General features: G+C 40.8%; 1 protein-coding gene across 5 annotated transcripts in view; it reads right to left on the bottom strand.

Annotated features, from left to right (window-relative positions):
* IL1RAPL2 (interleukin 1 receptor accessory protein like 2) overlaps positions 1-17,979 on the bottom strand; it is a 556,797-nt gene that overhangs the window by 142,494 nt on the left and 396,324 nt on the right. For all 5 annotated transcript variants that reach the window (XM_054038767.1, XM_054038768.1, XM_054038770.1 and 2 more), the window contains one exon: positions 2,233-2,307. In XM_054038767.1, coding sequence (XP_053894742.1) covers positions 2,233-2,307 — 75 coding nt within the window. The remainder of the gene's footprint in view (positions 1-2,232; positions 2,308-17,979) is intronic.

The following is a 17,979-nucleotide window of genomic DNA, read 5'->3' on the forward strand; positions in this document are numbered from 1 at the left end:
GAAGATTTTGAATAGAATATTTATGTTGATTTCTAATAAAAAATATATTAGAACACAAACTATTGGTACCTGTAGGCAACATTTTAAGACAGGCAAATAAACAAATTAAAACCAGGAGCTACCCCACTCCTGTCCACAACTCTCATCAGAACTCTCCACCCAATGCCTCTTTCAAGCTCTGTGATATAGAGAAAAATGTGTTGTGCTCTGAAGGTCAACAAACCCTTCCACACCAAGTGTGTGTGTGGCGGGGAGAGGGGGGGAGGTTCTCACTGAGAATTCTCTACTCCCAGCTCCTTGCCTTTTAAATCAAGGTGGGTACAGCTGGAAGAACGCCACTCGGTACTTTAGAACTATATTTAGGGTACGGTTACCTTGTAAACATTAATCTTTCAGCATATTATGAAAGTTTAGAAACAATAATCAAACGTATCACTGCGTCAGCAAGAAAGTGCTGCATGTAAATTCCTAGATCCTAGGGGACAACTAATGGATTATACTATGGGACAAAAAAATGCAAGGACTTTTATTTCCCTCTAGAGATATTCTGAAATCCTATTACTGCAACATATCTCCCAGGGGTAGGAGATTTTTTTTGTATCAACACTTTTTACAAGTAGAAAAAAATAGTTTCATATGGGGAACCGGTCAAAGAAATATTCTGCAGGGGCTAGATATGTAAGATGAGGTGTGGGGAATTGAGGTTAGAAAGAAAGATCCAATAAGAGTACAGGAAACAAGGATGTGCATGTTTTGTATTACTTTGTTTCACTGATGTACTTGGGAACATTTCATTAACCTCGAAGGAGTCATTAATTCTGAGGGTTCTTTCCCCCCAAAAAGTAAAATCTATGAGCTTAATTAATGGAACTGAATTGGCATTCAGCTTGCTGGGATGATCCAAAACCCATGTCAGTGGGTGTCTTGACAGTGATTACAGTAAGCTTTGGATGATGCCCTTTGAACCTGTGTGTGTGTGTGTGTGTTTGTTTTCATCACTAAGGATCTAATTCTATCATCAGACACATGCACACAAATCCGAATGAAGATAATTGGAGTATCTGTATCTGAGGGCAGGATTTGGCCTTGGGTACTTTAGGCAGAATTCACTGTTGCCTTCTCTCTAGCAATCCTTACAAACTGTTGAAAGCTAATTTTTAAGATGAATTCAGGTCACAAACGATTCACATTATTGTCCACAACTTAACAGACAACCAATTCAAGGACCAAAGTTCCATTCAATGGGACTTAAACACATGCTTAAGTGCTTTGTGGAAAAGGGATGCACTTAAGCACAAGCCTGAAGTTAACTTTACTGAATTGGGACTTAGAACAGTAGGTTTACATTAAAAACGTATGGCCCTATCACACTGGTATCTGTGCAACACAATCTAACAATCTCAAACCATGATCCTACTTCCTTTTATAATTGTGTAAATCGGGATTCAGTGGTCTTGTTCCAGCGTAAACCTAGAGTCAGGCAATAGGAGATGGAAAATAACTTAACTTAAGCATGATGAGGCTAACAATCTGTCACAACAAATGCTTCTTTTATAACTTAAACCCACATACTTCAATCCTTAATAGTATTTGCAATTCCAGACCTCAACATAAGGAACGTTTCCAACCTGACAAGACTTCCACCAGAACTTCAAAATCCCGCTATTACCCACAGCAACAATGTGGCCCACAGCTAACTACTCTCAAAAAGGTCACTTTGCAGAACTCTCTTATAAAGTTTCTTCCTATTACCACAAGTGTCTGTGGCTGATTAAGATTCAGACACATTCAGACTAGCAAGAGAAAATGTAAGAGACAGACAAAAGAATACAAACATTTTCATCAAAGAACCTTGTCAATAAACAATGCATTCTTTCCCTTTATCTTTTAAAGGATCACCCTCCTGTATTTTATTAAAATATTTGTCTCCTATGCACGGTGAACATTGACTGACCAGCGCAGGCACCAATGAAGGCATCCATTAATTTATCAATCACCCAAAAGAGCGGCAGCCCTGCATATTTAATACTCAGGGTAACCAATTAATATTGCCATTCCTTGAAGCTACACAAACTCATTTCCTTAAACTGCTGTTGCAGTAAATTCTACCATTATAAATGAGAAGCAGCAAATTGATTTGCATGTAATAACAGTGGCAATAAACCTTTCAATTTTTCCCATCTGTTAACAGAACTGATATTTAGGCTCTATTATTCCCAGAAGGGGACTTACCCAGCTGGACATCTATGACACTCGGCTGGTTCTCCACGGGGAACAATGGTTTTGGAGGTTTGTCGGTGAGCAAAGCTAGAAAATGAGAACAAGTAATGGAAAAATTGAGACAAATTACAATTAGAGGAAGATTCTGTCACACAGAAGCTACTGAGTATTTGCAGACTTGATGACGTGTAAACATTTATTACACAACGTTGCTGCTTGGCTGTTATGCTGTCGATACAGTATCAATTCCCTAGCAGGCTTAGCGGCCAATTGATTCAGTGGAAGCAGTCACGTTTTAAAATATGATACAATAAATTGACTCCTGTCTGGGGGTGTCGTCGTCTTCCTTTTGTTGGATAATAATAAACTGAACAGAATGAATTTCCTTTAAGAGTTTTAGGTCCTGATCTTGTAAAGTCTAATACACATGCCTAACTTTTTAGTGAGACCACTCCCAGTGTGTAACAAACTGGATTGCTCACAGGTGTAAAAGTGAGCACGTTTAAGGCCTGGCCTATTCTTAAAAGTTTAGGTTGATGGAACTACCTTGGCAGTGCTTAATTTGTAATGAAAGAGGTGCCGGAGCTCAAGCAATTGGGTGCCGAGACTCAAGAAATGTTTTTAGATTCATAACAGATGCAGCAAGCCCATAGGTGGCAGGGCTATGAACTGCTAAGCTTAAAGGCGCCAGGGCTCAGCCCTGGCACAAATTAAGCACTGTACCTTGGTCAGACGTATGAAAAGAATCCACACACCTGACTGATGGGAATCTGCCAATCTAGCTCCCAGTGTGTAGACACAGTTATGTCAATGAAAAAGAATGCTGCTGCCAAGATAGCTACTGTCGTTTGTGGCGGTGGTGTTCCTACACAGACAGAAACCCCCCTTCCATTGGTGTAGGCTGAGTCTACCCTAGGGGTTATGCTGTCATAGCTATGGTTTTGCAGGACTGGAGCCCTTAGGTCCTGATTCAAAGTTCACTGAAGTCAATGGGAAGACTCCCAGTGATTTTAATGGGCTTTGGATCTGGATCTAAGTATCATTTTGTCAATGTAACACTGGTGTGTGAGTGAGTGAGTGAGTGAGTGAGTGAGTGAGTGAGTGAGTGTGTGTGTGTGTGTGTGTGTGTAAAAGAGACATTTGCTATTACAAATTAGGTGGCTTTTCTTTATGGAACGATAGGGTATATAGGGAAGTCAGCAAGTATAGAACACATGGCAGCTGTACCTGTATTTTAATTTTGATAAATAATAATGCAGAATGTATGTCTGTTAGGAGACCTATACTGCCCCCTCCTTTTTATATTTCTTAAGTTTTACATTTTTAAGGGAATTTACATTCCCCCCCCCTTTCTGAAGATATATTGCGATGCCCAATTCCAGAATGAAAATCAAAAGTGACAGAATGGAGATCAGTCATAGAAATCATAGGCAAAGGACTGGGAGTCAGGCATCCTGGTGCTGCCTCACTTAATCTGGGTGCAGAGTCAGTCTCTGTGCCTCAGTTTCTGCATCTGTAAATGGCTATTTCCCCCGTATGTAAAGCATTCTGAGATGCGCAATGAAAAGCATTACATTAGGGTTAGGTATTAATATTATATAATAAACATCATAAATAATGTTTCCCCCATTTCATAATCTATTTCTTTCTGTTCCTTCTACTTTGGACTGCTATGTACTGGTCTGATCATTCAGAGTCCCTTTCACCTGTCTCTCCTGACTATTAACACTTCAGATTTACCTGCCCTCTGAATGATTTATTCTTCCCAAACAAATGATGTCATGGCAGAGCAAGTATGTAAGAGGTGCCCTCTACAGTCAATGCTGGTGTTGATCATTAGAAACAGGCATTTTCCCCACTAGAGGGTTTTTAAACCTCCTCCTACCACAGCCTGGCTTTGTGGGTATTTCAGTGGAAAGCACAGCCACAGACAGTGGTTGTGATCCAGATCCTGAGTGCCTTCGCTATGGAGCTCAGCACCCACCAACCCCATTGGTTTGAAGAGTCCCTGAACTGAAATATTTAGATGTTTCCAAACCAAATCTGTTTTTACCACAAGAATTCACTGAAATTGACCTGAATCTGCATTTTATTTTTTTTGCACAAAAAGTTTCACCCAGCTCTCATGGTAGACCCCACGCTATGAGCTAAATGGTTTCCTAACACGCAGGCAGAGCAGCTTGGCAATACGGATAAATAGAGGTTCGGGAGAAGAGGACAATGATAGGTAGTTGTGTTGCAAGAGAGGTAGCAGACAATACTTTCCCACTGCAGGCACTATATTTTTCATTCAGTGATGGTTAGGATTTCCTCTCTTCTTATACTTCAATTCCTTTCTTGAAATTGTCAATAAATAATAAGTTAGAAACAGTTAAGAACCACTGACCCAGAAGTACATAAAATGAAATGTAATCTGCTATCAATCATAAAAAAATTATTTTGTGAAATTCTCTGCTGGTGTCTCTTAGTTTAGTGTAAAGATTAGATGTGCTCCCTAGCATTTGCTGGGAGGGTACCTCATCACTAGAGACACAAGCTGATAAAATTGTTTTTCTGCACTTTTGGTTTAGTTTCTTTATTGGTTCTTGTTCGTGCTAGATAGACTCACTGGAAAGAGGCAGAAGGAAGCAATTGTTAAAGGAATAGGAAGAATACAACAGCACTCCGACTGCAGAAGGTTCAGCTGAGGTCACCAGCCTCTGAAAACAATGATCCTTCTGGGAGAACCATAGCAAATACATTGTTACCCAGGAGGAATGGTTCCCCCTCACTCCCACACCAGGCTGTTGGCTTGTACCTGAAAGTCTGTAGCACCAAGTATATTCAGTGTCAAAGTAACAGGAGTTAAAGACAAGCTGGTTTTGGTTGCAGTCTCTATAAGGACCTGTTCCAAAGCCCACTGAAGTCAGTGCAAAGCTCCTGGCTCCAATGACACTTTGGTACAGGCCTTAAGGGTTTGATCCTGCTAGTTTCTGAGCACTCACAGAATTGAGGCCTAGGTGCAGAGCGATGGCTCATTTCTCAATCTATATTTCATTCTACCCTCTGGAAAAAAAAAGCCAGACTAAATTGCCATTTATTAGCATATTTTGACGGGTTTATGTCCAAGGGGTAATTTACGTGACCTCAGAATGTGATCCGTTGAGCCATATTCATTGCTGGTATCAAGCTATTGAAATCAATGGACTTACACCATGGGTGAATTTGCCCCCTTATGTTTTGAGAATAGTGTTACTACAGTAGTTGTCCCCATTTTGTCTATTATCCTCACTTAGTTTCTGTGTAGGTTTTCTAGCTTGCATTGCTACCTTTAGGCTTCCCTTCCATTAGTGCTTTTCATCTCTGGTACCAAATGGCGTTTTAACTTCCTGTGCCCCATAGGCTTTTGAGTACATTTGTTGTTCTAGTCGCACACATGCCGTTCCAATGTGTTTTGGCTTTGTTTTAGTTTATGTTCACTCACCTCTCTCTCTTCCCTCTCCACACCCCCCACCCCCATTGAAATGAGTTGAGCTTCTCTTTTTCTTGCTGAGTTAAAGCTGCAGAGTCTCTGAATCCTGGTTTAATGTGTTCATGTGGGTTACATATTTAAACTGTGGTGTTTTTCCATATTGCTCTGAGAGGATAATCATTATAATGAACGAGAAATGTGTCAGATAGCTTTTTGTAGGCACTGAAGTGGCCAAAAGGGATTTTCAGAATAAAATATAGAGGAATGCCGGAACTTACATGTTACAAGTGTATAGAGAACTGAAGATCTAGTCTCATTTTAAGGGACTAGCATCCATTTATATATTTGACCTTTGAAAATTGCTTTTAGGCTTTTTCAACCAATAAGATAGTACGTTTCCTTGGCTGCAAGGACTTCTCATATAAAGCTTATGATCTCTGCTCCTGACACAAATCCATAAACACCACTTCCTCATTTCAGATATACCTCATTCTCTGAGCAATTTCTTTAATTCCCTCAACAGCTTTATAGAGGAAAGCTGCTCTGATTTCTATCCTTTCTTAAAGGGGAAACAAAAAAGTCAGGGCACTTAATAAACCAACATATCTTTAATGTACCACACAGTATTTTGTGCCTTCACCTAATCCTTTCTACGACTCCCACCAATCCACTTTATGTAAACCAACTATATGCAGGACAAACATGCTTCCTATTATTAAACATACTGCTATTCAACTTACTCCTATTCCTATGTCAAAAAACATGAAGATAACCCTCATTAATTGTCACTGGAGGGGCTTGGGTAGTACTGCCTCTATCTTCTTAACCCCCTATGAATGTCACATGCCCCTGGGTTGCCAGGGGCAACATCATTCATGGTAAAGCCATTGCAAGGAATATAGTATAATTCCCAGATGCATACATTCATAGGGCCATATGGTTCTCCTTTAGTGAGATGCTATCTCTGGTAAGACAGCACACAAATTAAGGAGCTCATTTGCCTTTACTTAACATTCTGAAATTTTATCCTGAGAATAAGACAGAATTATTTTCCCTGAAATCGTTTATGCAAATATAGGTTTTACAATGTATAACGAGCAATGAGGATGAGGGTTAAATGTAGTGTCCTTTCTTGATGGCACAGTCAACTCACCATTGACATTACCCCAGGCATAGCTTAAAGTCACAGGTGCCTGATGTTAAGCTCTGGAAGCAAATTTCTTTACCCAGAGGCACCTGGTAATGTGTCTGTCTTCCCTCAGAGTTTGGTGTACATGCCCCAAGGCTGTTTAGTGGTTTGCTTACTAGGAGGTTGTTTGAAGTGCTGTTTCCTCCCATATTTATTTTCACTCCTGTTTGATAGCAACACCTGGACTTTTAAATAATAATAAACTCAAGTATGATTTCAATGGTACATGACACAGGATTCTTCTTTAGAGGACTGAGTATCTCTTGCACAAAGCTGCACATAGGTATAATACTTTGTCCTGCAATGAATGCAGAGGACTGGAATAGATGACCTCTCGAGGTCCCTTCCAGTCCTATGATTCTATAGGTATAACTTTTTGCATAGCTTGCAGAAACCTTACACGGTGAGATCTTTCTTGGGAGCCCAGGTTATTTTTATTTCCTGTTTCCTTCATTTTATGCAATCAACTCTTAATTCTTTTCTTATGGCCACAAAACATGTTGTCGTCAGAGACGGAGCACAGTCAAGCATTGAAAGCACTGGACAACAGGCAGGAGATATGGGCTTTGTTCCTGGCTCTGCAAATGAATTAGTGAGTGAGCTTTGGGAAGTCAGAATCTCTGTGCTCATCAAATGGGGATGAGAATATTTAGCCAGCTGAATTTCTCTTTGGCGAGAAAGGAGAGTCTGATGATTAAGGCACTGGGTTGGGATACAGGAGGTCTGAGTTCAATTCCCAGCTGTGCCACAGACTTCTGTGTAAACCACAAGTAAACAGTTTAGGGTCAAGTCCTGACCCTGTTGAAGTCAATGGCAAAACTCTGGTTGATTACAACAGATCCAGGATTTCACCCCTGAATCTCCCTGTGCCTCCCATTGGTATAAAGGAAATAATGGTCTGTCTTTTCTATTTAGATTGTAAACTTTTTGGGACAGCCACTTTGTATGTGTATTTACTGTGCCTAAGCAATGGAGCTTTGATCTCAACTGGGGCCTCTAGTCTCTCCTGTAATACAAATAAATAGTAATAACTGCACAGAGATAGGTTCATTTCATTACTGTTTGTAAAGCAGGACACTCAGATGGGAAGTGCTAAAATAAAGAGGATTTGGAAATTCTGGGTTAGCATTTCAATGGATGCAGTGAACAGCTGGACATAGGGTACAGAGAATAGGGTCCTTTTAATACTCCATTTGATTTATAGTAATGAGCCTTTTCTTCAGACTACTTCTTTTCTACCATACTTGGTCATAAAAACAATGATCCCTGGTGTCTCATTCCTTCATCCATATTGAGAGGGATTATTTTCTCAATATCACACTATTCAGATAATGTAAAAGTGACATCTACTCAAAGTCAATCAGTGTAACACAGAACTGCTGCAATAGTATGATTCAGCCTGAAGCGAACAACTTTCCTTGTCACAAACCTGTTCTCAAATACAGTTCTACCATGAGAGGGGGATTGTGCTTAAAAAAGGAGACAGGCAAATTTCAGGAGAGGCCAATTACCTGGAGCCACATGGTGCAACAGTGAGAAGAAATGCGGAACAACGATTGGAGCAGGCCTTTCGGGAAACAGTGAAGTTGAGACACATATTATAGGTTCCAAGTGTATAATGGGGCTCACTGATGGGGAAATTCCCCCATAGATATTAATACCAATATTCAGCTGGTTTAGTAAGGAGCGATATCGGACAGCAGTCCAGACAGTAATTGGAGGGGACCTTTACAAATGCTCCAATAACAGTTTTTTTCAGAAGCAAGTACACAAAACCATTTGCTAGGGAGGATGGCTCTGGGCTAAATAGACTGAATCCGCATACCTCAGAGTAGGCCCCGCATCAACCTTCCAGGACATTATAAAGCATTCTTTAGATCAGCAAGGGAGGCATTTTCCACAAACACTGACTTTACTGGAAGTGTTTAATTTCCCTATTAAATTAGTGTGGAGTCCATTCATTTATGTAGAAATTCCTCCATAAGTACTAATGCTAAGCTATTATTTATACAGAACCATAAGCACACATGTATAAGAGACAACTTTGTTGAACAAATAGCATTTCTCCTGTGTGGAAGAGCTTAGGTTACAGTCATCCTTATGAAACTGTTCTCTGAATTGGTAAGGAAGATCCATTCTTTCCTAAATCCGGACAAATTTAATCTGATGTATTTCAAAGAAAAACATTGCAAAAAAAGAAAAAAGTCATATTGCATCAGAATCAATTAAATGTCAACTATCTAGCAATTAATTATCTGGCACAATCTACATTTTATTTTGTGGTTAAAATGAGCAAATTCAGGTTGTAGGGACTAATCGTGCTCTCATTTATGTCCGTGTAAATCAGGAATCTCTCTGTGAAAGTCAGTGAAGTTATGCCAGTGGAAAAACAGTGCGCAAACAGAATGAGGCTCATCCATTGAGATCGGATGCTTAAGACTTGAAGACCTCCATCCTGGAAGTGACTTAATAGAATACTTTGTAGAACAAAGGTTTCTAAAAATGTATTTAAAGGAAGGAATTTCTCACTGGGGTGGGACATGTTCAGATCTTGTCCCCCCCACCCCTTTTACTGCTGCTGCTGATTTCTACTGATAGATGTGATGAACACCAATAACTACATTTGGCAGTCTGTTGTATTGCCATGAAGGCTTCTGCTGAGATAAGTATTTGTAAATGTAATTGAAAATGAAGAAAGGATAAATTATCTGGATATGTAGCAGAATGAGGGGAAGCAAGAGAAAAATGCTTCATTTCTTCTAGGAGACAATTAAATGCCAACTTTCTTAAATCAAGGGACCTGGCACTTTCCCACCATTAATTAACATAAAGCATCCATTACCATTCAGTCAAGAATCTGGAATACCTTCTGACAGCAGATCTGGTCTGTTTGAATAGCATCCTCTGGAGAAAATAATGGCATGCCAAAACCTTGATAGGAAACTAACTCATACCCCAAATCAATCTTTTGTTCACTCCTCGGTCAAATACACATGGCTTCGATCTATTCATGGCATCTAAAGTCTTGGCAGTGATGTTATAACATTCATACCGTAGATGAATATGGAACGATCTGCAAAATGATACATCAGTGTGCTAACAAGACATCGCCTGTTGCTAAGTGAAGCACAGCATTATACCACTTGGAAAATGTGCACCTAATTCCCGTAGGCGCCATTGAAAATCCCACCAGGTGCCAGCAGATTTCTTCATGACTGAAACAATAATCCATTTCAGACCCAATTTCTCCACTGCTTTGTATTGTGTGTTGTAATTTGGCACTTATGCATAAGTGCCAAGTGCACAGTGGGTGCACGATGGTCCCAGGACAGCTAACTTGTTGCCTGACATATCTGGAATTTGAACCAGGACCACCAGCGCTAAAAAGCATGAGCTGCTGCAGCTTGTTCTAAAGAACCAAAGCTTGCTAGTTCTGGCTGAAACGGACATACCCTCCACAGGGAACCATTGAAAGACTTGCCAGAAACAGACAGGAATGGAGGAGTTTTGTCGCTGCCTTAAGTGCCAGAGGCGTAGTGGGTACTAACTAACCAACCACAGATTAGGCTTGTAACACAGGCACCAATAGGTTACGTTACCAAATCAGAACGGTAGTATTTTACATTCTTGGCACAGATGTGAATTACCATACAAGGTGAGAGGCAGTGGAGAATCAAGTAAACAGCTCATTCATAAAAATATTGCTCTGTGAAGCTGGGTCTAGATGGAGGCATTGTTCTCTGATTAGCAGTAGTGAGTCTCTTCTACAAGTCAGTCAAAATGCAGTTACTCAGAACAGGAACATTTTGTTGCCATATGCCACAGTCATAGCAATCTGACAACATGATTATACATGCATCAGTCTTCTGCTGTAATGGAAATAAAGTCCTTGTAACACAGTATTGTCAAAGGATAATGTATCCAGCTTTGGAAATAAACATCTAACACTTAATTTCAATAAATGTCTCAGCAGTTGCCTGGAACCCAGACCTCATCATCCTGTGACAAAGTTCTAGACCATTGGTATTATTTACTCAGGTAGGAAACGATGGAGCTAAAGAACACAGCCACCATTGTACGGGCCAGAACCCACATTATCATCTCCTGCTAACTTTATCTAAAAGCGGGTACATGAACCTGCTTTCAGAGTTTGGACAGTATCTACATTACAATTATTTTTTTGCTACACCTCTGAGAAGAGGATTGTAGATAGCATTAACAGGACTATGTCAACGGCAAATAAATGGATCTTCTTACAGACGCTTAGTAAATAAGAAGGAGATGTGGCATGACTACAGTTTTAAGAAAGATGCCGCACATACGCTGAAGTGCAGATCAAGGGAGGTGTTTTTGTGGCATACCAATGCTTTCAGTCAGTTACTGGTAAGTATTGGTATTAACCTATAAAACCCTCAATGGCTTGGAACTTATGCCTGTTGGAGAGACTGCATCACTGGCACAGAAAAGAGGCAGAACCTGGCAATGAGCCCATGGTCTTCACATACAGTAGAACCTCCAAGATACAAACACCAGCATTACAGACTCACTGGTAAACCAACATCATGTGAAACTGGAAGTAACCAGGCAGCAGTGGAGACAAAAAAAAAAAAAAAAAGCAAATACTGTACTGTGTCTGTCTTGTATCTCAAAGGTAGGCATATCTGGGCTGCCTGTCCCAACCCCTACCTCCGCCGCCATGCATGGGGCAGCCACTTACAGCTAGGAGGCGAAGACGCTGGTGCTGCCAGCCCTAGGCTCCCAGAGCTGTCAGAGCAGGAGCAGAGCTGGGGTCTGCACTGCTTTTACCCATCCACCCCAGACAGGAGGAGGACACTCTGTTTTCACCCTTCCTTCCCCAACCGTGAGGGGCACGCACTGTTTCCCAGCCAGGAGAGGGACAAGCTTTCAAACTCAGTCTGACCCAGGGGAAGAAACTGCTGCTGCTGGAGCCTGGCCCGGGGTGTCAGTGGCTGGAGCCTGAACTGCACTTTGTTCAGAGTTACAGAAAACCTCTATTCCCGAGGTGTCCGTAACTCTGAGGTTCTACTGTACAGAGTCCAAACAGGCAGTCAGCTGCCTTTTCCTGATGTCCCGATAGCTTCTGCCACTGGCAGGACCAGAGCAGCACCCAGAACCCCTTCTTCAAACTAGGATTTTCCAAAGCCTGTTCTAAAATGTGGTTTAAATTGAAAAGCAGCAACAGCAGCTGAGGGTTTAATTTACTGCACAATTCTGAAATATACAGCGTGGCATTTTGGGTGAGAACCACCACGGAGCAAGGATCCCCCAATCTTCCTACCTACATGGTTCCAGTCACCATGGCACCTGCACAGCTATCTGGGTGGTTTTGTGCCCAGAATAAAAGGGAAGAACAGCAACACAGTCAACTCCCTTCAGATACTAGAGAAGATTAGGGGTCTGGAGCACATGACTTATGAGGAGAGGCTGAGGGAACTGGGATTGTTTAGTCTGCAGAAGAGAAGAATGAGGGGGGATTTGATAGCAGCCTTCAACTACCTGAAGGGGGGTTCCAAAGAGGATGGAGCTCGGCTGTTCTCAGTGGTGGCAGATGACAGAACAAGGAGCAATGGTCTCAAGTTGCAGTGGGGAGGTCCAGGTTGGATATTAGGAAACACTATTTCACTAGGAGGGTGGTGAAGCACTGGAATGCGTTACCTAGGGAGGTGGTGGAGTCTCCTTCCTTGGAGGTTTTTAAGGCCCGGCTTGACAAAGCCCTGGCTGGGATGATTTAGTTGGGAATTGGTCCTGCTTTGAGCAGGGGGTTGGACTAGATGACCTCTTGAGGTCCCTTCCAACCCTGATATTCTATGATTCTAAACTTTATTTGTGTTGTGAAAAAATTAAGAAAGGTGTATAAGTAACTACCCTGGCCAGTTAGATCTTCCAGGTTGTAGCTCCTGCTGCATGACTCAAATAGGTCTTTTATTACCCATTTAGGAGGCAACCAAGTTTTGTAGTGCACTGGAAAAATACATGGTGGGATTTTTGTGGAATGTACACAATGAAATATGGTTGGGTTGGTCTCTGGGGAGATAATCTGGAAAGATTAACACCTCATCGATTGTGAACTGTTTGGGGCAGAGACTGCCATCTCCCATATATTTGTACAGCACCACCCCCTTTCATTTACAATTGTGTTACATCTTTTTGGCAATAATGGCAATTTCCTCCGTAGAAAAGTAAAAGTAATAATGTAATTATTATACATGTTCAATAATAATAGCAGCAGCAGCTGGGAATCTGGATTTCCTGATGTGACACACTAATGTGTTTGATGCCAATGATGGGATGGGCCTCTCAAAGGATTAATAGAGGTGCTGTCATAATGTGCATTGGAGGGTGGGTGCTGGAAGAACGTATGTTCAGTAATGGCAGGGTTCTTATTTCGCTAACAGAATGCTATGTAATTATCTCTTTCTTACAGTGCTGACACACCTTTCTTCCTGCTAACTTTTAAAAGTTCTCATATAGGATCACGTTATGCACATTCACGTAGTGAAATAAAAATTTGGATTGTGCATCCTTCTTATATGAAAAAAGGGTAAGATTTCCTATGCGGTGGAGGAAAAGGCGTGGCAAATTGGTATGAAAAAGGATATTAATTCCCCCCCCCAATACAATTAATTAAAATCTCAATCAAGAGTGCACTTTATTTAAATGCACCAAACATACATTCCACACAAAGGACACCACCCCATTTCATATGCACTCAAAATATTTCTCTTGGACTTTGAGTGGAGAGAAGGTGCTTGAAGTTACCCTTCATTTCAAGGAGATCTGCAGAGCACATTTTATCTTTCAGGATTCTTAATTTTTTTTTTTTTGCCTTTTCATCTTATAAAAAAGTAAAGAATAGTGATGGATGAAGCGGGGTCCCATCATCCATCTTGAAGGGACAGCTGGTGCTTTTGCATGCAAATGAAAGCTATCATTCTTGTCAACCTGACGGCAGAGCACCAAAGTCTGCAGTCCACAACCAATTAATATTCCATGACCAATCAGACTACTCATGCACAGTGCACTCCTCTACTGAAATGGAATCCCAGTGACAAGACTTATTAGCTACAGAGTGGGGTTTAATGTGTTATTTTCAAAGAACTCAAGCCAATTCATTATTCATTTAAACTAAAAATCTTATATTAAATATGTATAATATATTGTGATGGAATTATTTTGGCCAGTGGAAGACAGTTGAATACTAAATAATCTGAGATGATTAACATTATTATGCACATCTCTGGTTTTTCTTCTCAGAAAAACCGTCGCTTCTTTAGCACTGAACTGGCTCAGTGCTTGTAAAGTCTATCATCCTGATCCACTTTTCTTCCCAAAGGATGAAATTCAGCACTGTGCAGAGGATCAGCACAAAGCCTATACATCACTCAAATCCCACTTACACCTGATTTAAAGTGGATTTAAGTGGTTCATAGACCTTGTGCTGGCCTTCTACACAGGGGTGCATTGCCCGCAGAGAGAATTGAAATATCAGTCATGGTTTTCAACTGTGCCACCTGCAGCCATGCAAATCCTTTGGAACAGCCACTGCAGATGGATGGCCAGGTGGGATCACCAGCAGGAGCTCCCAAACCTTTTCACAGAGCGGGCCATATGTTAATAGAACCATCTCCCCTGAAGACCACCCTCTTTCATTTGCAATTGTGTTACATCTCTTAGGCAATAACAGAACAGTAAAAGTAATAATGCATTTTAGTGGTCTTTAATGCAATCAGAGTTTGGGCCTTTAAAAATATACATCAATCACCCTGTGTTATTCTAGCTCTTCATTTCATCTCCCCCCCATCACATCTGTTCTGTTTCTCCCAGCTGGAAACCAGGAGAATTAACATCATGTGACTTGCCAGTTCTCTGTCACTGGGAATCACTGATCTACAGCCAACATCATAATTATGCCAGGGATAAGGAAGTCCACTGACTGTCCACAGAGAATCTGCTGCTATTGCTTCATTTTCAAATGTACACCGGGGGAAAAATTGTGTGATAAATGCTATAGCTGTGCATCTGAAATCAGGGCCCCATTCCACATACACAAACTAAGAGACAGTCCCTGCCCCAAAGAACTTAAAATACACAGACAGATGAAGGACGGGAGAAAGGAAGTGTTATAGTATTCATATACTACAGTGGAGAGATTAAGTGACTTGACCAAGGTGGCAGAGTCAGGAATTCAACTCAGATCTCCTGAGCCCCAGACCAGTGCCCCAATCTCAAAACCATCCTTCCTTTGTACACAGGTGGTCTGCAAAGGGCTACATTTCACCAGTGCTACTTGATCGTGTAGCACTGCCTTCAACGTGAGCTTTGCCTTTGATATCAGCGCCATCGGGAGCAGGCCCTAATTGTTTTCTCCTCCACAGGTTATTTAGCCACATTATGAAATGAGTTTGAAAAATGAGAAACCTGTCACTGCAACTGTCATAGAATAGTGAAAATATTATGCGACCTCCAACACAAGTATTAATCCCAATCTATGCAGCCGCTGTGGCTTCATCTACAGGAGAGAAAGTACATAAAGGCAAGCCCATAATAAATACCCCCTTGCAGTAAAAAGCAAATTGAAGGTACACATTTTTCTTTCAAGTAACGTATCCCACTCGTCAAGTGTGTTATGCATCTCTCTCTGGGTCTGATCCACATGGGATAGAAGTCTACTACGCATACCAGCCAAATGATTTAGGCCTACATTTTCATACATGACTAGTGGTTTTTGGATGTTCCCCATTAGAGTTACCTTGAAGAGGTCTGATTTTCAGAGAGCAGTCGCTCAGAACTTTTTGAAAATCAGGCCACTTTAAGGGATCTGAAATTGGGGGGGTGGGGAGGGAGAGATGTTAAAGAAAAATCGAGGTCCTAATGTCATTAGTCTCTTTTGGAAATTTAGGTCTAAGTCCTTTAGCTCAGACTGTAAAAGCTTGTGTTTTAAGCTTTATAAGTCCTGGGTCCAGGCCTGATTGCCATTACAATATATACAAATATATATATTTTAAGATTTATTTGCAGTGGATATTGAAATGAGAATATCAGATTTCAGAGCGCTTCCCCCAAATTATTTTTATAAGCCACACTGAAATACTTCTAACAACATATAATCATTCCCCAAGGAGCTGCCTACAGTAAATTACATCTGCAGCTAAATACTGCTTGTAATTACCATATGCGTTTCCCCTCCGGTGAGGCATTCCTAAGGCTTGAGCCAACATCCATCAAAGCCAATGGAAAACCTTTCAATGGGACTTGGATGGAACCTGCAGTAGTTAGTACATGGGATCAAAAATGAGCCGGGCTGAGTTCTATTCCTTGCTCTAACACTGCCTGACTGTGTGAACGCTGGCAAGTCACTTAACCTTTCTGTACCTCCATTTCCTCATGCATAAAATGGGGATAATACTCACACACTTTGCAAAGCTCTCCAAAATCCATGAAGGAGATACTTTCTATAAGGGCACAATACTTCTTAGGTCTCCCCTTATGATTTTCATTGCCTTACATTAACACGTATGCCCCTTTATTACTTATTTCAAAGCCTCAATGGATGACAGCAATGGTGGCGCACAGCTGTACACAAAACACTAACACTTGCTGGTAGCTCAACCATCATGTCATCTGGACCTTCTCTAAGCAGGGTTAAACACAGGGCAGTTAAATTCTTGATAGCCAGTCTAATCTAGCGCTCCCTCCATTGCTTCTACTGGTGGAAGTAGCACTGGAAAATTCTGGAACGGTGGGAAACTAGTTTCGACACCGCCACAGAATGTGGGTGAACTTCTGACAGATCTCCGTACAATACTAATCTTAATGTCTTACAGGTTAGAGATCATTTCATATTAATAGCACTTCAGAAATTTGCTATCGGTGTGACACATTAGATCATATTATCTCTTCTTCAGCCAATGCAGGATCATTCCTTACAGCTTATTCCCTCAGACTTTGTCCTGTCCACCTTTAAAGGATTCAAGTCAGACCAATTCCCTTGGGAAACTGGCATGCCGTCCAAAAGGATAATCTTTCCAAAAGGGGATGTCAAGAGAGCAGGTGGATAATTGGTGCTTACACGATGAAGACATTATGCTTAGAGACAAAATGTAAAGAATTATCCATTTTTACCCATTGATTAAAAAAATTTAAGTTAGAGCAGCTGAAGCTTTTGTTTCCAATTAGGGATTTGTGCCTAGATTTTCCGGGAAGGAAGGTGTAGCAAAGCTACTGAGAATCTACATTACAAAAATACATTTTACTTTTAGTCTCCAAGGCAGTGGATACCCTCCAAATTGTACTTTGGATATAATTAGTTATTGCACAGCCTAACAGCAAAGCTTTCTTTGATGTTCAGCAAGAGCACCAGAATTTCAAAGCCTGTATACCTCCAATAATTTTTATGTGGAATTTCATTTGAAAGTTTTACATATGAACAACATTCACAAGAGAGAAATGCAGACACTTCTGTTATGATCATTTCTTGTTAATTGATTTCTCTCTGTGGGGGTTTAATGCGCAGATACTTTTTTCCCCTATACAGCCTATTAATTTTGATGCTTTTTTTGGATTAAGACCCGGCCTGAGATGGCTTACTAAAATGATTAAAAGTATTAGAGTATTTGACAAGGAGAACCTTTTCATAAAAGTTCATGCAATATTTATCTAGGTTCTCTCTTTCATTTTCTCTGAAAAGCTGCTAAATATATTCAGATGGCTTTACTGTTATTTTGGCTCTTCTCTTTTTCCCTTGCACAAGCCTTGAGTTGTCTTATTCTTTGCACATCTATAGCATTGCCAATATAAAAGAGGGCAGAAACAATCATATTGGGTTAGGATGGATCAGAGAGAAGACAAAGAAGAGTGGGCATGATGGAACCATGCAAAGTATCCAGTTATATGGAGAAGGTAAATCAGTAAGCACTATTTATCATGTATTAATACAAGATCAAGTAGGCATTCAAGGAAACTGAAAGCCAACAGATGTGAAGCTGATACAAGGAAATACTTTTTTAAAAAGTAGAGCAGATAATTACCTTGTGGAACCAAGTATCTTTGAGACCAAGGGATTAGTAGGATCTCCCCAAAATATTTGATATTTCTATGG

The sequence above is a fragment of the Malaclemys terrapin genome, chromosome 9 (genome assembly GCF_027887155.1).
Source record: "Malaclemys terrapin pileata isolate rMalTer1 chromosome 9, rMalTer1.hap1, whole genome shotgun sequence".
Lineage (NCBI taxonomy): Eukaryota > Metazoa > Chordata > Testudines > Emydidae > Malaclemys > Malaclemys terrapin.